The sequence below is a fragment of the Lynx canadensis genome, chromosome A1, assembly GCF_007474595.2.
Source record: "Lynx canadensis isolate LIC74 chromosome A1, mLynCan4.pri.v2, whole genome shotgun sequence".
Lineage (NCBI taxonomy): Eukaryota > Metazoa > Chordata > Mammalia > Carnivora > Felidae > Lynx > Lynx canadensis.
In genome coordinates this window covers 28,235,776-28,259,251 of record NC_044303.2, presented here as the reverse complement: position 1 = coordinate 28,259,251, position 23,476 = coordinate 28,235,776, and the positions used below count along the sequence as shown (strand labels likewise).

At 36.1% G+C, this 23,476-nt stretch overlaps 1 protein-coding gene across 3 annotated transcripts in view; it reads left to right on the top strand.

Annotated features, from left to right (window-relative positions):
- DGKH (diacylglycerol kinase eta) overlaps positions 1–23,476 on the top strand; it is a 184,537-nt gene that overhangs the window by 120,452 nt on the left and 40,609 nt on the right. For all 3 annotated transcript variants that reach the window (XM_030311579.1, XM_030311572.1, XM_030311589.1), the window contains 6 exons: positions 1,592–1,676; positions 8,087–8,172; positions 15,700–15,799; positions 17,312–17,585; positions 18,350–18,472; positions 22,169–22,300. In XM_030311579.1, coding sequence (XP_030167439.1) covers positions 1,592–1,676; positions 8,087–8,172; positions 15,700–15,799; positions 17,312–17,585; positions 18,350–18,472; positions 22,169–22,300 — 800 coding nt within the window. The remainder of the gene's footprint in view (positions 1–1,591; positions 1,677–8,086; positions 8,173–15,699; positions 15,800–17,311; positions 17,586–18,349; positions 18,473–22,168; positions 22,301–23,476) is intronic.

Below are 23,476 nucleotides of genomic sequence, written 5' to 3'. Positions count from 1 at the left end.
TGGCAGTTTAAATTTTATGAACTGTAAGCCCCATGAGGACAGAGACTTCCTGGTCCTACCTACTCTTTTCACGCCTGAGGTCTAGGACAGAGCCCAGCGTAGAGTAGACACTCAATAAATATATTTTTTGAGTGAATGAATGAATTGTAACAATAACTGAGAAAACTAGTCTAATGAACCCACTTTTTTATTTTATTTTATATACAGAAGATATCTTTTTATCTTTATTTTTTTAATATGAAATTTACTGTCAAATTGGTTTCCATACAACACCCAGTGCTCATCCCAACAGGTGCCCTCCTCAATGCCCATCACCCACTTTCTCCTCCCTCCCTCCCCCCATCAATTCTCAGTTTATTCCCTATTTTAAAAACAGAAGGCTATGCTGATACAGCAATTACTTGTCCTTGTTCTCCAGGTCAGAAAGCTTCAATAGTTCATTTTGTGTGGGGGCTTTTGATGACTATAATAGGTCATATAACAGGCCCCATCATCTTGCGGCTTCATTAAAGCTACGGAAGACACATAAAGTTTAGATTTGTTAGAATATCTCTTCTTAATTATTGCATACTAAGAATGAATTGAACCAACAAAGAACTGAATACTAAAAAAGATAATCCTTTCCCAGGGACCGAGAAATATTAGAAAGACCTCTTCATATCAAGGAGGTGTTTATGATGTCCTGACCACATCTCAACCTCTTTTCTCTAAACGCCGCACGTATAAAAAAGAAATCACAGTATGTGTACCCTGAATATTCTAGAGGAGGTGTTTAGGATTGAAGTTTAGGAGCAACAGGACTCAGTACGCAGTAACCAACCCCCCCCCCCCACCACCATAAGTAGAAGACAAATGTCAAAATATCATTATGGACTTAAGCTAGCATGAATCAAAACAACTTTGATAGGATTAGCCATCTGTGGAACTGTTCCCGAAAATAACAAAATCTCATCAGGGAGTCACCAATCTAAAATGTAATTACTCTAAAATGAGCTATAACCTAATTAATTGTAACCTTCCCTGTCCTAAGGTAATGTTGTAATGGTCGATTCTTTTGCTGACAGAATATTTCAAAAGAGAGCTGGGTGGTACAGCATTTGTCTAAAGTTATGGTTATCCCAAACTATTCAGGAGAGGGATACCCCGGTCATTTAGGTGCCTAAAGGGGCTTCTGTCTCCAGTCTTTAAAAGACCCCAGAGGTGATTTCCCAGTTCTGTGCTTACCAAACTATGCAGGGTATTTGAAATGGCTTTTTGCTGCAAATTTAAACAGTGTTCTCGCTGCACCCCAAGAATAGAAAAGTCAGAATTCATTGCATTAGTGAAGAAGGGGAAGTTTTACTATCTATGTGCATTTCTTATTTCATGGAGTTTGGAAGTCACTAACCAGAGAACTGGTAAGATATGGAAATCATAAAGCATGAATTCAGCATTTTATGAGATTGCCAAAAATTCCATCTCTTTTTTCCAGTATCTGGTTGTCTTAGATACAATAAACCATAGTTTGTGCAGACTTGTGCATATTTATGAGAACAGAATCTGTTTATTAAATTTTAAAGGAATTTTAGACCAAAGACTTTTCTCCCTTCAGGTGGAGTATAATGACCTATGAACTCAAGTTGCCTCCAAAAGCTTCTCTACTTCCAGAACCTCCAGAAGCATCCGAAGAATTTTATGTAAGACTTTAACCTTTTGCCTGTTTATCATTTGGAAATAGGGGTGAATATCTTGACCAAGTAAGAAAACTTTATAAGATACGGTAGCATGCTTGCTTAGTTTTATTTTTTATTATTTTGGGTATGGGTTCATTGACCGCTTCTAGTCTTCTCTCTCAGAAGGAAGAATTCATATGATGCAGGTTAGAGTCATTCTATGACCACCCACACTGGAAACGTGAAGTTAGCCACATCACTCACTGTCATGGGCCCCTGTTACTTTATCTATAGAACAAGGTTGCAATGTTGGAAAGAGTTAATGCAGTAACAAATGTGTGCAAAGCACCAGGCATGCAAGTTCCCCCTCCTCACCCCTGATGGTTCCCCCTGATATTCCACCTGCCTGCTTCTTTTTACCAATAGGGCTCCAGGGCAGGCCAGCTGATGACAGGTTCCTGTTAGCTTTTACTCAACTTCTGCTTTGGCCATGATCACCTGTCTATTAGGTGTTAGCTCAGCTCCCTTAAGCAATTTGCAAACACACTAATACTTGTGGCCAGAGTATTATATAATTTCTTCCTACTTTGCGTGCTCTGTTGAGTGTTCACCATTATAGGTTTCCAGTTTAAGCCTGCTGATCAAGATAAAAACAAAGGAAGAAAGACAGCACACTTTTTTCCATCCCTGGTACAGACCATTAACTACAGTTTTTAGATGTTCTTAAAGATTCAGCATTTTGATTAAACCTCAAAGCACTGGAGAATGAAAACAGACCCTACTTTTCAAAGGATTACTCTGTGACTAACAAGACCGTTTGGTCTATAATAACTTATTTTTCCCTCTAGGAAAATTCATCTGTTTATAGTTGAAATCTTTATTTTGTCATTAAGAAAATTATGGTCTTGTCAAAACTGAAGAAAGGAATGATAACTAGAAACCTGGGGCTATGCCTTAAACCAGCTAATTATATAATGCCCTTTTCTCACATAAAGGTAGCAAAAACTGCCTCTAAAAATATGGAAAATACAAAAATGTATGAAAAAATAATCTTACTTCTAGTCCTAACACCCAGGGATAATTGCTATTAAGGATTAATATATTTACTATTTTCTTTCTAGCAGCATTTTTATTTATAGTATTATCTTATCCAACTACAAATATAATACATGTTTTTATAGGAACCAGTCTTTTTTCTTAATAGTATTTTTGTAAATGCTATTAATTTTCTCCCCAAAGAGACAAAAGGGGGAATTCTTTCGCTCTACTTACTTAAGAGATGTCTACTTCCTAGCATAAAAAATAAAGGTAAACAATTTTACTTTTATTGCATATGTATAGTCGTTAAATACGAGAGTTGTAACTACATGGAAGAAATCTCTTTTTTAGTATAAAAGGTTTTGAATGAAACAGTTTATTTTGGTTTCCTATTAAAACATTTCATAACAGGGGCGCCTGGGTGGCGCAGTCGGTTAGGCGTCCGACTTCAGCCAGGTCACGATCTCGTGGTCCGTGAGTTCGAGCCCCGCGTCGGGCTCTGGGCTGATGGCTCAGAGCCTGGAGCCTGCTTCCGATTCTGTGTCTCCCTCTCTCTCTGCCCCTCCCCCGTTCATGCTCTGTCTCTCTCTGTCCCAGAAATAAATGAACGTTGAAAAAAAAATTAAAAAAAAAAAAAATAAATAAAATAAAATAAAATATTTCATAACAAAGGAATAGCATGCCTTCAGAATACACGTTAAGTGAGTGTTCTACATCACTCTGACTCGTCACCATGTGACTTTTTTACCTTTAAGACTGTAAGAACAGCAAGCTGAACCTTCCTTCTTAGGCCCAACCTAATTTCCCAGCTTATATATTTTTTATTCGTTTTAAATTCCTTTATGCGTGACTGTGAAATTACTATTTTTTCAGTTTTCCTTAAAAGGACACAAATGTGGTTGAACTTCCTGATTATCTTATTAACTTAGCATTCCGCTGGCACCGTAGAATTGCAGAGTTTAAAGAACTGTGACAGTTTTGTTGATGAATTCCTTATGGCCATAATTAAGTAATTCTGTTTCCTGTTATACTTTTTAAACATTGAAAAAGTAGTGATTCCACGATTTCCTCCAGTAACAATGATTCTATTGATACTCAACTGGTAGAAAACACATTGTTTGTATTTAGTGTGAAATCCCCATGCTGTCATGTCCTTTTCTCCCGTACCCTTTTACGAATGAGTGTGTATCCTTCCAGCGATATCATGCTTAGTTCACTTCTGTCCTCACCTCAGGTATCACTTGCTCCAAGCAGCCACCCTTCATCCCCCAAGTCCCACTACTATCTCCTTCTTGGGAGTTCCATAGCCCCCTTCCATTATCACCTGCCATTATCTTGGTGCAATTGTACTGTCACGGTGCGGCAACGTGTTATCCATTCACCATTATATTGTCATCTGGTGTCATGACTGACACAGAGCGGGCAATTAATAAAAAATTCTTACTGTTAATTTTTTGTCTAAATACCACACGCTTTTGGAACTAGGGGGCATCTTGGCATCAAAGCCTTCTGACCTTGTCTGTTTCTTGGAAGCCAGATTCCTATTGCTTTCCAATTGGTTTCAAAGCTTTTTGATGTAAGAGTCTTATTTTTAGTCTCTTTTGTATCATACCCAAATCACACCAGTCTAGTGAGTCAATAGATGCTCATTTATTAATGGTAAGGTCATAAAAAAGAGGATGTGAACTGCTGCACCTCCATCCTGACAACAGGAACGAATGGCTTCAAATCCCTGGAAACGAAATTCTTCCTATTAGTTTATTTTTTTTTATTTACTCTTATAGAAAGCTCCTCTCCCCTCAATTCTTTGTTTCCTAGATGCTTGGTAACAGCATGCTAAGATGTTATAACGTTATTTTTTCATTCACTTAACAATATTAAATGCCTGTTGGCATCCGGGAGTAGACATAAAAGATTGCCCTCCAGCTCCAGTCAGCTTACAGTGCTGATTCCCAAGCTGTGTGCAGGGGGCCTCCAGGCACTCACTCTGGTGAATTCAGAGGGCTACCATAAGATGTGTTCAAATTTCAAAGAGAATTTAATTGTAATACTCAACATCTATTGGACAGCACACAGCTTGAAGTACTGGACAGTTGAAACATCATTGCACTACACTTCTTTTGATGACATCACATTTTTGCGAAGCTTGGGTTTTCAGTAGTCACTGTGACAAAAAGCAAACACCACACAAAAGTCAGTGTTGAATAGGAAATGAGAGAGTTCTTGTCCAATCTGATTACAAGGCTTGAGACGTACACGGTGCCTACAGGCTCACAGCTCGTTATTTAAGAGTTAAATATGATACTATTTTTTCTTTTAATCTATGTGTATTATTTTTTCAAGTGGCTATTAAGTTGTTAGGACATAAATACTAAGTTGTATGTACTTAACTACTGTTAGCTGTTCCTTTAGGCCTAAGGGTATGTGACAAAATCATTCAGACATTAAGGATGCCACAAAGCGAGAAAGCTGGAGAATATATTTTGAGGGACAGACAATAAATGATCAGCTATGTTTAGGTTATTTTCAGGGTATAATGGCTGCACAGAAGAGAGGGCTCTCAGTCTGGTAAGCTCAGTGAAGTCTTTACAGAAGAGATTGTACCTAAACTGGGTTTTCAGCACAAACAAAGAGAAGTAGGAATTAGCCAGTTGAAAAAGAGCATGATGCAGAGCTTGATAGTAAGGACCTTCATACATTTGGGACACTACAAGTAATTCTGTTGAGTTAGAGCTCATGGTGCAAGGGAAGAGCATCAAAAGACATGACGGTGGAGAGAAGGAGGGTTCAGATCATGGAGAATCCTGGGAATTGTGGAAGGTGTTGCGTGTTAGCTGAAGAATTTTGACTCTGTCTGGAAAGTAGGAAGATCCCCTCTAACATGTTAGGCAGAGATGTGTCATGCTCAGACTTGTGTTTTGGAAAAAGATCATTGCATCATGAAGTGGAGAATGATTTGAAAGGGGTTAGAGAGATATAGGGATCCCAGCTACAAGGCCGGTATAATGGTGCACTTGAGAAATGACAAAATTTATATTTGACAGTTAACCAAAGATCAGGACTTGCTTGGAGTGGGGGGGTGGGGGGTGGGGCGGGAATAATAGTGGGATAAGCTGCAGACCTGGCCCCCTAGTTTGTCTTTTCTTCATTAGCCCAGGATCGTGGGAAAATCACACAACTTCACTGAGCTTTAGTTTCCTTGGCTATAAAACAGGACAATTAATGGGATAAATATGTATCGAATACTTCATCACAGTGTCTGTACACAATAAAAATGTTAACTATTATTCTTACCTTACCTTCCTGACTCTAAGTGACTACATAATAGCTTAATAAGGAACATCAATAATTTTATCTTTGGACATAGAGTTATTTCATTTTCCTCTGGAAGAGGTTGTATTCTTTGCCTTTTCTTATTTTTAACAGGCAAAAACTTGGATTTTTACATGTAATTTCAAAGGGAATTACTGAGAGTATAAAATACTTTCCCCTAACTTCTTAGGCTCTATGACAATCTATCCTGTAGGGAAAAGAAATGAAACTAATCATTTTGAAAAATACTTCCTTTCTTTGCTTTTTTAAAAGATGTATTTTCATTTTTCTGATCTTGAGTATAAAGATACAACTTTTAATGTTTACACTGGAAGATGAATAAAGTGGATTTGCAAGTGAGCACAACATTGCGTGAGGCTTTGAGGCTCCTCCCCTCCCATCCTTTCCTTAATGTAAGAATTCCTTTCTATACGTGGTCTGCCTCTGAAGAAAGTAAGATAGAAATGTAAAAGAGTGACATACTGATTAGCCACTCATGGAACTGGGCAGAAATCGGGAATGAGATCTCTTTGGAAAGACACTAGTCAGGAAGGCTTTAAGGAGGGGGGTTGGTAACTGAATCTGCATTTAAGTCTGAATGACCTGGTGCCAATGGGTAAGAAGCAACAAAAGGATATCAGAGAAGGGCGGAAGAACACAGGAGGCCAGCTGGAACAGAGCAGGTGGTTTACACTGGAAATTTTTGAGCTGTAGGACGTTGTACATATTGGAGGCAAACATTTGATGGAAGGCTCTGAATAGAGGCTGTTTAAATACTGTGCACATGTTTGCATATTAGGAAGATCTGTTCTTTCAACAGAATCTTACATTTTGAGTCAAACAGAAAAGGGGAGACAGGACTCCCTGAGCATTTTGATTACTTCCTAATTTGAGAGATTTATTTACATGGCTGTATGACAGACTACTCAACATTCTAAAAAACTTTTTATTGAATTGTGCACCCAGAAAAGTGCACCAATCATAAATGTACAGCTGGTAAGTTTCCACAAGCTGAATACACCCATGTAATCAACATGCAGATCACAAGGCAGTATTATCAGCGTGCTGTGAGCCCCCACAGGCCCTCTTCCATTCACCACCCTCCCCTCCCACCCCAGGAACCACTCTCCTGGCTTCTAACAGCATAGATTATTTTTGTCCATTCTGCACTTTATAAAATGAATCATTTTGTAAGCAGTTCTTTTCTGAATCCTTTTATTCAACATTATGTCTGTGAGATTCATCCGTGTTATGGCATAGCTGTAAACCACGCATTCTCATTGCCCCCATCTAGTCCATTGCGAGGATATACTCCGATGTGTTATCCATTCTGCATTTGAGTGAATGCTGCTATGAACGTTTTCTATCACATGTCTTTTGGTGAACGCACATCACATTTCTCTGGGTGTGTGTGTGTGTGTGTGTGTGTGTGTGTGTGTATAGAAATCGGATTGCTGGATCCTATGCTATATATGCATATGTTTGGCTTTGAAAGACACCCAGCAGTTTTCTAGAGTGTTTATATCAATGCCTGCTCTCCCACCAGCAGTGAATGAGACTTCTGTAGCTCCACAACCTTGCCAATATTTGGCATTTTCCAGGCATTGTTGCTGCTATTTCATTTTAACTCTTCTGGCAAATACAGTGGAACCTCACTGTGGTTTTATTTTGTGTTTGCCTGACAGCTGATGAGGCTGATTTCCTTTCATCTGTTTGTGGACCATTTTTTTTTTATCCTCCTCTTTAAATTTCTAGTCTTTAGCCCATTTTTCATTGGGTTGTCTGGCTTTTTTTTGTGCCTACCTGGAGGAGTTCTTTATGTGTTCAGCCATTCGACATTTTTTTCTAATTTAATGGATTTTAGGGTTTTTTCTAAGACTATAGATTAAGGAATTTCAGAAACTAAAAGCCTTTTATAGAAAGGAAGTATTTATCTATTTTGTATGATGACTTTTCATATAATTCATTATACTCACGGCCCTGTGTCACTTGTGTCTTAAATGATCCCATTTTGGAAGTGGTAATAAACTGAGTTGTATAAATGCCAGCAACAATAATACAGTGTAGGTTTTTTACTTTTTCAGATGACAATTTATGAGGACTCAGTTGCAGCTCATCTTACAAAAATCCTCAATTCTGATGAACATGCCGTGGTCATATCATCTGCCAAGTGAGTAACGGAGTTCAAGTCATGAAAGAGTTATATGGTGAAAATGAAAGGACAGCTTGTTCCTACCATTTATGTCACTTTTTTTGTGATTCCCCCCCCAAAATATTGGTGAAGTAACTTATAAAGTTAGAGTACCTTATAAAGTTAGATATACTAAACTTGCATTGTTTTTTTTAAAAATCACTTTAGCATCTTATTTGCAGTGAAGTATATATTTAGAGGGGTTTTTTAATGCTTAATCTGAAATATTTTTATCAGAAAGGTGTGATATGAATTAGAGTTTAATTAATCTAAGTTCCTATTTAAAGAAGCATTTATGATTATAATATGGAAAACACATTTCACCATAATTTATTATTTCCATAAACACTACTCTTTAGGAACTGTTTACATCAGGAAAGGGAAAATATTGAAGAGATTTTTCAAAGTGACATTTATCAGCATGTTAGAATTCCATAATTATATTTTAATTCAAAGTTATCAGATTTTAGTTAAGTTGATTCTGTACATGGAGCCAAAGCTACTTGATTTTATTATCTTAAATGCTGCCTGCCCGGAATTTAGAATTTAGTTTTGAAATATCCTATACTGATATCCTGAGAGCTGGAAAGTCAACTAGAGTCAGGGGTGAAACCCGCTGAAATTTTCAAATGATAAGCAAAGGTCAAAGCATGCTTTAAGATTCTGGCTTAGCAAGGAAATATTACTGTTATACAGAAAGAGGAGACAAAGAAGAAGTAAAGAAAGGGAGTGAGGGACTGGGGAAGTAGTGGGAGGAAAAATACACAAACCTTAGTATATTATATATTTAATTTGCAAAGACTCAAGGGAAGACCAGATAAATCATTACAAACAAATTTGCTTGTGACAGAGTACAAATACAGTAACGACTGCTTTTACTGCCATAACCCCCAGGAATAGGAAACCGGGCTGAGCAATAGGAAGGGTATTGCTTAAGGAATAATAGGAAGGAACAGCTTAAGGCAGGGGAGCAGACTGGTTGCCCAGAGAGGTGGGCAGCAGATGCTCTGATGCACAGTGCTGCTGCTGGGTTTTTGCTGCTGTTGTTTGGTTGGGCGTTTTCTTTTTTTTTATTTTTTTAATATTTATTATTTTTGAGAGAGAGGGAGAGACAGAGGCACAAGCAGGGAATGGGCAGAGAGAGAGAGGGAAACACAGAATCGGAAGCAGGCTCCAGGCTCTGAGCTGTCAGCACAGAGCCCGACATGGGGCTTGAACCCATGAACTGCGAGATCATGACCTGAGTCGAAGTCGGACGCTCCACCGACCGAGCCACCCAGGCACCCCTGGTTGGGTGTTTTCTGACAAGTTGCATGGCTTATGGTGAAATGTAAAAATCTCCAGTTCCTCCCAAGCCTCAGCACTCCCTAGGCCTTCCTCATACTGGGCCAAATTTATAAATATACCCACGTCATTCTTTAGGTACTTCTTAAGTTACTTCTACAAGGAAGACATTTGCGCTTGCCACCCTTGCTCTAAGAATCAAATGCTTGTTTTTATAGGACATTTTAGAAGCTATTGCTAGAAAAAATGGAAAGCTGATTGGAAACTTTTTAAAATTATAACAAGTTATAAAAAGAATTGTTCTTTTTATACTGCAGTTAATATTTTAAATATTTCAAATTCGGATGTTAGCAAATCTCTTGATATTGGCCTTCATGTGTTTGATGTGTTTGATTACTGCCTTCTATACATTTGATATGTTTCTTAACTGAGATATAATTGGCTTATAACCTTGTCTTCTTTTAAACAAAATATTATGTAGAATTCTAATATTTAAATAATTAAAAATCTATTTTGTTGTCATTAATAAATTGGACAAGATTAAATTGTTAGCCATTTGTGAGAAAAATTAAGCAATGAGATTATAGATAACAGTTATAATTTTTTATTTGATGCAGTTTCTAATTATTTCTGTATTTTATTTTGATTATTGAAGACAATTTCCTTACTAACATGTAACCAAAATAAAACACAGAAATAGCTGAAAACTGCATCAAATATAGTCTAAGATTTTCCCAAAAAAACTGTGAATTCTGAAGTGAAAGCTAACATATTACTTGTCTCTCATATTTCTAATGATTATTTGAGCATGTAAAAATATATATATATCCTATATTTCTAAGTGAAATTTGAATCAAGTATTTGCAAAATCCTTGAAGTCTTTCTGGAAAACAGTTTGAAAAACACAGTGTTGAAAAACACAGTTTGAAAGTCACAGTATTGGGCCAAGTAGAAGTAAATCTGAGGTCCTAGCTGAGATTCAACCATTTAGTAGCTTTGTGGCCCAGGTCTGTTTTATCAAGTGTAGGAATGTCCTTCCTCTCTCATGGAACTGCTAGGAGATTTAAGTTGAGTAGTAAAATAAATATAGAGCTTATAAACTCCAGAGTGCTATATTAAATTATGGTATCATCATCTCATGTTTTAATCAATTACATTCAAATTTTTCTTTGACCTTGGCCTGGCTCTTTCTCTAGGCTCCACTATTATTAACTTTAGCTTTGGATTTCTCTCTGACCTTCGTTTGCCTCTAAGCAGATTCTATTCCAACCCTGGTCCCCTCTTGTCACTCCTGTGTGCTCCCATACTGCCCAGCTGTCTTGCCTTTATAACCCCAGATTAAAATTTTGGGGGATTTGCCATAAAAAGATTTAAGACTGAAAAGAAAGGACAAAATGTAGTAAATTTGTACCATTAATATAGTATATTTCAAATTTAATTTTTGTTATGAACATTTTCAAACATACATAAAAGTAGAGAGACTAGTATAATGGTTTCCCACCATACCCATCACACAGCTTCAGTGTCTGTCAAAATTTTGTCATCCACTTCCACTTTTCCATGCTACAGTATCTCTAAGCAAATCCCAGAAATCCTTTTATTCTAGTTTCAGTATATATACCTAATAATCTTATTAAAAAGTCTAATAAAATTAGTAATAATTCTCTAAGACCATCTCGATCCATATTCCATTTGCCCTAATTATCTCAAAGTTTTTTTTTAAACAGTTGTTTTATTCAAGTCAAGAACCAAACAAGGTTCAATTATTGCATTTGGGTTATATGTCCCTTTAAGACTTGTAAAGTATAAAATAGTTCTCCCTGCTTAAAAAAAAAAATTTCGGGGCACCTGGGTGGCTCAGTCAGTTAAGCATCCAACTCTTCATTTTGGCTCAGGTCATGATCTCATGGTCATGGAATCGAGCCCTGCGTCGGCCTCCATGCTGAGCATGGAGCCTGCTTAAGATTCTTTCTCTTTCTCTGCCCCTCTCCCTCAGTCATGTTCACTCACTCTCACTTTCTCTCTCTAAAATAAAATTAAATTTAAATTAAATTAAATAAAAGTTAAATAAAGTAAATAAAAATAAAATAAGGTAAAATAAATTGTTATCAAGGCATGACATATACACGGTAAAGTACCCAAAGTGATGAGAGAAAAGAATACACACACACATTCACATTCACATACACATTCTTGTAACCACCACCTAGATAACATAAATAATTCCCTTCCTTTGATAATGCTAGTTACTTGTTAAATGATATAATATTCAGGAAGAATGTTTTAACCTCCTTGTGCATGTTTAAACTTGTTTTATAAAATAGTAATTCCCAGCAGACTAAGCTGTTTTAACTATTTTTTAAATGCTGAAAATACTATGGAAATGCTATATTCCATTAGCATAGCTAATATGTAGGTTAACTAACGTAGTTACTATGAACTAACCAACATAATGTCAACATTTCTTTGATTTTGAAATTTTGTAAACATGAGTTACCTTCTGAGAATCAGAAGCATTAGCTAGCAATTATAGATGTCATTTATTAATAAAAATACAAAGCAAAGTTATTAAGTAAATGCAAGTTGTTCTGAGGATAAAACTTCTTAGAATATGGGATCGCTGGCCAGAAAAAAATAGTAAGATTGGAACTATTGCCATAGAACCATAGAATTTTATTTTATTTATATTTTTTAATGTTTATTTATTTTTGAGAGAGACACAGAGTGCGAGTGGGAGAGGGGCAGAGAGAGAGGGAGACACAGAATCAGAAGCAGGTTCCAGGCTCTGAGCTGTCAGCACAGAGCCCGACACGGGGCTCGAACTCAAGAACGGTGAGATCAGACCTGAGCTGAAGTCGGACACTTAAACGACTAAGCCATCCAGATGCCCCTAGAACCATAGAATTTTAGATTTGGAATCTATCTTAGAGATAATTTAGGCTAGCTCCTCTCCCCCATTAAATAGATGAGATAAGATATGTAGTTATTACAATCTTTCCTCAGAGCACAGAGTAGGTAATGGTTTTTTTTTATATATTATGCATTGATATTTGAAAATCATCTTTAATTTCTGATTGGAACTTCTTTATATCAGATGGAAAATGAATTTTTCAGATGATACCTGCCTGCCAATATGCACATCTGTTTGGGCACCATTGCCATATTTTTCTGCATGTAGTGTTTGCATGTTTTATTGTCATTTGCCACTATTAAAAATATAAGTGAAAAATTGATAAATGAAGATACTGCTACTAGTGATGAAAAGTATAGATGCCATGAATACAATCTGATTGAGATCATAGTGGAAATCATCAAGCATGCTAAATGTGGACTATGGTTGGCTCCAACTGAATATTTGGTGCAAAATCAACTACATATTTGTGTTCAACTTGGAAGGAAGAGAACAAAACTAAAGAAATAAAATGCTTGGAAATAGCTTGTCAAAGTTATGACTAACATTAATTTAAAATATAATTAGGGATTAAAAATATTTATAACTCTATGAGAAAATCCATGTTCCACTTTCATTTATTTGATTTTTAAACCTGTTTTCTGGAAGTCTATGCATTAAAGTGGAAACTGTATCAGTTGGAGAATGTCTTTTACGTTATTATAGTAAATATATTTATTTATTTTTTTATTCATTTTGAGAGAGAGATAGAGAGCAAGTGGGGAGGGACATTGAGAGAGGGGGAGAGAAAGAGAGAGAGAGAGAGAGAGAGAGAGAGAGAGAGAGAGAGAGAGGATCCCAAGTAGGCTCTGTGCCTTCAGTGCAGAGTCCAATCCAGAGCTTGGACCCACAAACAGGGTGATCATGACCTGAGCTGAAATCAAGAGTTGGATGCTTAACCGACTGGGCCACACAGGTACCCCTACAGTAAATACGTCTTTAAATTGCTTTTCTCCAGTTTGCAAGTTCCCAGGTAGTATGATTTTGAAATCATACTAGTGTACGTTTTATTTCAATTTTAAGAATTCTACAGTCACTATTTAGGTGTAGTAAAAAGTTAGTTCATTTCTCCCGAGTGTACATATTTTATATCTTCTGGAATATGAAACTTACTGGATCCTAAGATAGACCATTTCTTCTAATTTTCCCCACAACTTCCATGGCAAGTATTCTCTAACACAGAATCGTACTCTCCCCTCCAGCCTCCACCTGCCTCAACAGCATGGTACCTTTGTTGCCCCTTGCATTCCTAGGCCGATGGGCCAACAGGCTCTGTCCCTAAGAATTAGGAAAATGCCAGCAAAAGTAGTTATGATAATGTTATGGCATATGCAATTTCACAAATTCTGACAGAAAATTATATCAGGGCAGTGTTGTAACAATAGCAAAGAAAAGGTCTATTTTGGAGTTCTGTAAAGAGGAGAAACTGTCCGTGTCTCCTCTTCTTAGAGGTGGGACATCTTAGAGAAACTTTCAGTAAACTTCATAGAAAAACTTTCACGATAGCCTCACTTTAATATTTCAACAAGTTCTATAAAAGTGCTATACATGAACAAAGAGGACAAACCTTGAGGTGGAGCACATGAATGCATCTCTAATAAATAGTAAGCTAGAGTCTCGGGAGAATTGTGATTTTAAAAAGCCAACAGAGGGGCGCCTGGGTGGCTCAGTCAGTTAAGTGTCCGACTTCAGCTCAGGTCATGATCTCACGGTTCGTGGGATCAAGCCCCGCGTTGGTCTCTGTGCTGACAGCTCAGAGCCTGGACCCTGCTTTGGATTCCGTGTCTCCCTCTCGCTCTGTTCCTCCCCCACTCACACTCTGCCTCTCTCTCTCAAAAATAAATAAATAAACAGTAAGAAAATAAAAAATAAATAAAATTTTAAAAATTTTGAAAAAGCCAACAGAAAGGTTGAAGGTTAGGAAATACTACTTTTTGTCTGAGTGAAATCTAGAGATGGTTGCCAAAAAACAACAAAGAAAATAAAAATTGTTAAATTGTTAGGAATAATTCATTTATTTCTTAGATAATAAATGTGAACGTTTGGAGTGTGTGTGTGTACTCTATCTATTGAATGGCTTGATTTCATAACACTTAAATATCTGGAAACTTAATCATTATATCACTCACATACCAGAGAAAATTGTGAGGATAATAGAAAACAATAATTGCTGGAACCTGCTTGTTTTTTCCTTCAAATTCCTAAACTGTATCCATAATAAAGAGAAATATAATTGTTTTAAAATAATTCTGATTTTGTTTTCAGACTCACTAAGCCCACGCTACAAAAAGCTGGTCACATACCATTCTGTTGGATTGTTTCAACACCAGTCCCAAAGACTTTTGAAAGACAGATTTTCGTCAGTGTTGGGGTTTCAGATTATTTTTTCTCCTAATCTATTTCTATTGCAAAGAAACCAAATTTATGTAAAAGGAACAAGTAAAGCATATGTTGTTGACACTAACAAAATCTAAATTAAATTAGTCTTGCCTATGACTATACTGGTCACCTTAAGGAAATAGATTTGCAGAGAATATAACTCAATCCAAGTGGCAGGTTGGCTACACAATCTCTTTCCTCTTTAGGAACAATATACTTTCAAGATACCCAGATAATGAACATTAGAGTGACAGTGACAACTTTAAGTGACAAACTTATCCTTGTTTTTTCAACATTGCAAGTTCTGTTATGAAAATATATAAGATGCCGGAGATAATGCTTTAAATTTGTAGATGGGATCTACAAATGCTCCTCTCAAGGGGCACCTGGGTGGCTCAGTCGGTTAAGCGGCTGACTTCGGCTCAGGTCATGATCTCGCGGTCCGTGAGTTCGAGCCCCACATCGGGCTCTGTGCTGACAGCTCAGAGCCTGGAGCCTGTTTCGGATTCTGTGTCTCCCCCTCTCTCTGACCCTCCCCCATTCATGCTCTGTCTCTCTCTGTCTCCAAAATAAAATAAACGTTAAAAAAAAAAAAATTTTACAAATGCTCCTCTCAAGAATTTAATTTAAATTTTTGAGAAGGACTTATTATAACCTTAAAAGGACTGTTAGTTAAATTATATAAAGCAAAGTTTATTCATGTACATTTCCGTTTATCACTTAGATTGTCTTGAACTTCTATAGTACGTGTTACACAGCAGATAAGAGTATGGGTTTTTTATACAAATGGTCCCTATATTTTGACCTAATTGTGCTTGTTTTTAAAATGTTTGTCAATCAAACCAAATCAGCCTACTGGGTTTACTGAATTTCACCATTTCTTTTCCTCAAAGGATCCTATGTGAAACTGTAAAGGACTTTGTTGCCAAAGTAGAGAAGGCATACGAAAAAACGTTGGAAAATGCTGTTGCAGCTGATGCTGTGGCCAATAAAGTAAGCAGGTCACCTTTAGAGCATGAAAGTTTTGACTAACAATGCTGGCATTGAACGGTGTTTTACAGCTAGATTGATTAAGTGGCTTTCTTACCAAAACATCTTAAATCAAGAGAAAAAGTCCTTTTGAATCAGATGTAAGGGATTAAAACATATTCTATTTTATGGTTATCTGGTAGGAAAACTGCATTACTGAAGACCATCTGACAACACGAATTTTATAACTCATCCCTTTTCCTACTGATTGACATCTTGAAGGAGAAATGCACAGTAGTCGGGTCACAGGTGGGAGATGCAGAGCCACTGGTGTTCCAGTGCAGAGAGAGGAATGGCTTTCCATTTCCAGGCAAACTGGGCGTCAGGCTCTGTCCATCCATCTTAGCGCCATTCCTTAAGTTCCCCAGACAGTATGGTCCTTGGTCCCTTTCAGGGTTCTGTTTCTTGCTTTGCCTTTTTTTTTATAGACGTTTTCCCCCTTTATGAGCTTTCTGAGGCTAACATAAGAAACTTAAAAGCTACTCTCTTTGCTCTCATATGTTCATGACAGGGAGTTCTTACAAAAGGTTCTTGGGCTTGAAAAGGAATGGTCTCCTCCAGATTCATGCTGTCGATGGTGGTTTAACTGAGTGAAAGGAAAAGAAAATGGAAGTAAACATACATTTGACATTTTCAGCCTCTTTTCTTCTTGTTTTTCTACTCTGTGGAGAGCTTCAGAAAGGCCTCTGTAGCCACACTTTTTTCTGTTAACTATTTCCACTGTAACCTTGTGTTAGCATGACATCAAAGGCCAATAAATGGAGGCGGAAGGAACTGGAACTTGTGTGGAATAAAAGGTAAATTAGGCAGTCACATCAACAGCTTCAGTCCTAAATATTTCTTTACCCATAGTCATTCAAGAGAAGCAGACAGAAACAAGGTCCGAGAGCTGGTTTTTCTTTCTCCATCTTCTTTTACTTCTTTATCATTGTGCATTTTCCTTTTTTGCTTTTTCTGAGCCATTAATCCCTTAGGTGCCCTTCACTCCTTTTAAAACCAAAGCTTTGAAGGAGAGCTTACCAAGGCTCAGCCAGACCTGCAATTTGTGATGCTCAAAACAGTACCATACATTGATTACTTTAAAAAGTTTATGCAATATTCTCTATAATGCATAAATTTTCTGTGTAACGTGTAAATTTTCTGCGTAATGTGTCACTTTAATGTGTTTGTTCTTTTAAGAAAAAACAACTATATAAAGATAATAGAGACTTTCTTTTAAGGGAAAATAGTTATATAAAGATGGTAGAATTGGAATATTCTGGACGTGCATGTAAAAATTCACATAATTGTACTTCTTTTAAAAATGATAGATTACTTAGTCCATAAACTATCTAAAGTATAATCTATAATAGATGGCCTGTTAATGGTAAATATTAATATAGGCATCTTTCCTCTAAAATCAGAAGCCATTCACTTAAATTATCATTTTCCATTCCCACCAAATGGAGATTCATTAGTGTATTTTTGTTTTCTTAGTGTTCAGTCCTAAATGAAAAGCTTGAACAACTGCTTCAAGCTTTGCACACAGATTCCCAGGCTGCCCCCGTTCTCCCAGGCATCAGCTCTCTCATTGTAGAAGAAGATACCGTGGAATCTTCCAGTGAAGAATCTTTGTGTGAAAACAAAGAACAACTCACCGATGACCCTGCAAAACCTTCCTCCCAGAAAGCTGTGAGACCAAACGAAATAATGTTGCGGGCAAACAGTTTAAAGAAAGCAGTGAGGCAAGTCATTGAAGAAGCCGGCAAAGGTACACATGAACGAAATCAGCTTTTGAAGAAGTTAGCAGCATTCTTATATTGCAAGCACAATGGAATTTTCACACTGGTCAGGCTATACACACATAGAAAATTTTCAGGCAAGACAGAAGATAGGGCCATTAGAATGAAATTTATCCCCTCTCTTGTTTTAGTAGTAAGGATCAGCATGTTTATGTTAAATAAAGTAACATCTCAGAGATAAAGTACACTGGAAATATTGAAAATTAAGTAATAATTATAAAATTTTAAATATCTTCTACGTCATTAGAATCTGTTGAGTTCTCAAAGAAAATCAAACCTGTAAACTACTTTGAAAATACTTTCTTAAATTTGTTTCCTGAATGTTTATGTTGTTTTTTAAAGAGTTTGTAAAAGCTCCACCTATATTTTAATTTTTTGTATTAATATAATGTATATACCTCTCTTAGAATTTTAATAGTGGACTAAAGTTAACTTTAATTAAAAATTAACATTGAAATCCCTTTTATAGGTTATAACTTATAGTTGGACTTGTATTTCATTCTCAAATTTTTTATTTTTTTCTTCTGGTAAAAATATAACTTTTACAATTTTAAATATTTAGTTGTATAATCTCTAGTACTTAGAGACATCACCCCAAACTTATCAACTAGTATTAATTTGTGAATATGGAATTTCTTTTGGTTTATGTTTCATTTTCCTTTTTAAGCATACATTAATATTTATGGATTTTACTTTTACTTGTCCAAACATATTTCTCTCCTACTACTTAAAGTTCTGGATGAACAGAGTGTTCACCCTTGTGAACCAGTTAGCCAGTCATTCGATAATGATAGCACAGAAACAGATGAATCTAAAGAAGAATCTAAAGATGATGGTGCAAAAGAGCCTTCAACTGGTAAGAAAACTAATTATTTTGGAATTCAATAAAATGTAATTCTGCTTTTACTTTTCAAAAGGCTTATCGGTTTGTAATAAACTTTGTATTTTAATTTTAACAAGGCTTTTCAAAAGTTAAAGCTTAGATATTCGTGAATAGTAAAATAATAAAGGTAACATTTAGAGTATTGTCAAGTGGTCACATCCCTTTTTTATCAGATAATCTGGAGATCATCATAATGAACTAAGGATTCTGGGACCAACCATAGCTAAATATCTTCATTTTCCTCAAGAAAAAAGGAAGAAACACCTAAATCAACAGATTTTAACCTGTTTTTAGCCTACAGATGCATTTGAGAATTCTGTGAAAGCAGTAGGTCCCACAGGCACGAAATTTGGCATGTCAGTAGTTTAGCGGTCCCTTGAATTCCACTGATCAGCTCGGATGGTTTGCGAATTTCCTATTGCTACATTAATCTCTAAAATCACTGGACATCTAGTTACAACCCTATCTCTACTAAAATTATTTTTTCCAGGAAATTAATATGTAGTTGCCTGTTGAAGTTCAAAGATGAATTTATATTTTTAATATTTCAGATTGTATAAAGGAATAGCTGTTAATTTAGTAGAATAAAACAAAGCAGAAATTAAAGTATTAATGAAGCTGAGAAGTAATATGAAAGTAATCACATAATACTAATGAAAAGTCAACACTATTAAATCAGAACTGCGTTCATTAAGCTTTTGCTTTATTTTCATTACATATGCACTTGGGCAGATTGCTTCATTTCTCTGTGCTTTCCTCGTTTGTGAAATGCGGATAATGACATGCCTACCTGTTGTGAAGGTTGAGGAAGTTAAGATATGTGGAGTGCCTAGAATAGAGTCAGGTACATAGTGCTCTGAAAGAGTGTTTGCAGTCATTATCACTATTACCAGTGCTATTCCTGCCACTGCCGTTGCTACTAATTACATTAACTTCCAAAGAATTCTCCTTAATTATATGTGAAACTCTTAGCAACTTTGAAATTAGACCTCACATGTCTGGCATGCAACCAATGCATACATATTCTACAACCTTAGCCCTTTTAGACTTTACGTGTACCTATTTCAGCACACGACTCAACTCTATAACCTTAGACTGTAGGGACCTTAACGGTCCCTGTCGCAGCATATAATCCAATACAGGCGTACTTTATAACCCTCTTGACAGATGGCCACTCACTTTCTTTTGTTTTTTTTCTTAATATTGTATTTTTTTTTAAGTAATCTCTACACCCAGCGTGGGGCTTGAACTCATGACCTCAAGGTCAAGAGTCCCAGGCTCTCCCATTTGAACCAGCCAGATGCCCCGCCACTCACTTTCAATACATCCCATTCTTAACATCAGCTCTCAATTGTTAGAAAGCTTTTCTCTATATTCAGCTTTATATTTTCTTCTTAAATTTCTACCCATGATCACACTAACTAATGGAGTTTTATGTGTGATAATGTTAATAGCAACAACTGCTGGCGTTTGTGTGGTGCTTTATGAATAGTTAAAAACAATTTCCTATACATTACCTCACAGTATTGAAGATAACTCTACCATGTGGCAGACCTTTGAAAACAGCTTTCATGGCATCATATCCTCTTCTACCCCTTATATCTTCTTTTCCATATTATCTCCTAATTCTTTTACCAATTTTTAACTTGATTTCAAACTTTTTTGTTTTTCTGGTTGCACTCAATTGGTCAATATGATGCCCCATTTTGAATGCAGCCCTCCAGATAATAGCACGCCGCTAGCCATACACTACACATTCTGGGCAATTTTGGTTTTCGAAGGCTTCCCTAAGAGTTCTTGTTATGGAGTGTTCTATAGTAATGCCATATAAGCCTGTTTTCCTCCTGTTTTGTGCAAGTGATTTTTTTTTAAATCTAATGATAGTAGTTTATGCTCATCCCTCTGATCTTTTATCTTTTCAATTTGGATCTATCATTACATCCTGTCAAAATCTTTGGAAGCTTCATTGTATCGTCTCAAATTTACTTCATCTAGAATTTAATAAGCTGACTTGTGTGTTTTCATCCCTTAACGAAGTTGACTTAAGCAGGACTGCAAATGGCATTCTTACAATATGCTGCATGACAATTTTCCCTAAGATAAGGAAGGCTCTCTTGGGACGATTGGTGTTTCAGCACTCACTGTAAAACGGTAGCTGGTTTCCCAACCAGCTACCACCCCATCTTACTATAGTCTCATGAACTGAGCACTTGCATTGTAGTCTGCAAAGAAAACTGAAACATATGGGTATGCAACTATAGATATTGATATTGAAATAGACATAAATTTATACAAGTCTTTAATGTTGCAATATTTGATTTTGTTTTCTAGCTAGTAATCCAATTTAGTGGGAGTCAGTAGCAATTGAAGCATTTCTGTATTAAATAATCGTTATTTTTTTAAGAACGTTCATTATATTATTAAATTATGCAATAATTCATATGCCTGAAATGTATAATACAGTATGTTACTATGATCAATGAGATGTTATGTTTAAGAAAAACCATGAAACAGTAATTTAGTTACCTGCAATATTACATCAATCTTAGTCACTAAGATGCTGTCTGCTTTTGATCAGAGATGAATATCAAAAGATTGTTTTTATTAGAAATTAGCCCCAGGTCTCACATCTGTCCAAAAAAAAGAAAAAAGTGAGCTGTTCTGCTACTTTTCTTTAGTACAACTGGACTGTTTTTGAAGAGACAGAAGAGAGTGTAAGATTAATATGGTTAGTTTGTAATTAGTCTTAGGGAGAGTAAAGATAATTAAATTTTCAAGTATTTTTAAATTGAGTTTGAGGATTACTGGTTTTTTTAAAACACCTGCCAATAGCTCCTAATTGAGTTAAAGATACTATTTGCTCTCCATTAAAAATTACCCCAGTTTAGACAGAATTAAATTTCCTTTTTTGTTGTTTACTTTGAGAAAAATTCTGGTTTGGTATAACTTTTTAAATGTATTGAGCATTTACAAGAATATGATAGAACCGTTCTGGGTAAATCATTGTTATGAATTTATAATTAATTGAGAAGTGCAGGAAACATATGTCGGTTTCATTTGAAAAAAAATACCATCTTCCTTTCATGTATAGAAGACAATGTTAACTCATGTTTCACACATTAGCTGTAGGAACTATGTTAATTAATTCTGATCACTCAACATTTATGACAAAAAGAATGCATTGGTAGTATACATTATAACACATATGTTCCATTTGCAAAAATCATCAGCCTTCAAAGTTTCTTTTTATCTTTGTTTATATATATATATAATTTATTGTCAAGTTAGCTAACATACAGTGTGTATACAGTGTGCTCTTGGTCTTGGGGGTAGATTCCCACGATTCATCACCTACATAAAACACTATGGGTTGGTCACATTCAAATTATGAGTATTACTGAGCTTTAATTATGATAGGCGTCTATGTTCTACTGATCTCCATCTGTTTGAAATGAGTGATCAAGACCCGTGGCAAAATCCCTCCGTTCAGTAAATCTCAAGAAAGTGAAAACAAAGGGAAAAGAATAGGTAAACGCAATGTAATATTTTCAGTTCTGCTAATTGATTTCAACATGCATTAAACTATCTTATGTCCTGAATTTATAAGGACTTGATTACTTTAATAGCTTTACCATTATCTTTTTTATAATTGGGACTTTTTGCCAACAGTTAAAACTGCACCTGCACCTCGGTCTCCAGATGGCCGGGCAAGTCGTTCCCAAACTGACTCTGGCCCTGGTCCAGCTGTGGCAACCAGCAAAGAAAACCTGCCTGTGCTCAACACCAGAATAATCTGCCCAGGTAGTATAGATTCTGAAACATGGTATTTTTTTAAGTATTTCTGTGAAAATGTATTAAGTATTCACTTCCATGAACTATTGAAATGTGGTCTGAAAGATAAATGTCCCTTTGAGAGAATGTTCTTGTCACTCTTATCAACCAGACTCTAGATCCTTAGACTTGTGTGTGTGTGTGTGTGTGTGTGTGTGTGTGTGTGTGTGTAAGAATTACCTTGGAAGTATTAAAATATATGTTTTGGGGCCCTGCCCTGAGAAATTTTATCTAGAATAGAGCTCAAGAATCTGCATTTATTAAGCACCTTGGGTAAATCTAATCCTATGTTCTACTACCTCTTAAGTATCTCCACAGCTTTCCTTTTAGTTGTAAGCCACAGGTCTCTCTGTAGTCATTTTTAGACTACTAATATTGCTTCGTTTTGGAACATCTGAGGCATCTATGCCAGCTCTGATGAGATGAATTTACCTCGGGATTCAGTTAGTGCTAGTGAAAACCAAAGAACTTGTACAGCAGGGAAGGAGGAAAATAGAGATGTCTCAGATGTCTCCTTAAGTTCCAGTTGTTTGACCTAGTGAGAACTGTCAAGATTTATTCCAGGGTAGATTGGATCCCAAATTACACCCTTAAAGTCAGTCTCTCCTACATGCTCTTTTAAAAGGTGAATTGCAATTCAAAAATAATAATAGTTGGAGACTTTAGTATCCCACTCTCAGTAGTGAATAGAACAACTAGAGAGAGAGATCAACAAGGAAATAGAAGAACTGAAAAACACATAAAACAAGTAGACTTAACAAATGTCTACAATGCACTCCACATAACAGCCACAGAATGCACATTGTCTAGTGCATATGGAACATTCTCCAGGATAGACCATATATGAAGCCATAAAACAACTTTCAATAAATTTAGAAAGATTGAGATATTATACAAAGGATGATCTTTGGCCACAATGGAATGAAATTAGACATCCATAACAGATGGAAATGTTGGGAATGTGGCAATATGTGGGTTAAAGAAAAAAAAACCATAAGAAAAATTTTGAAATCCTTTGATATGAATGAAAACAAAAATACACCATACCAAAACTTACTTGATGTAGTTAAAGAAGTGTTTGGAGGGAAATTTATAGCTGTAAAGGCCTATATTAAAGAGGTAGAAAGATCTCAAAACCTAACTCTC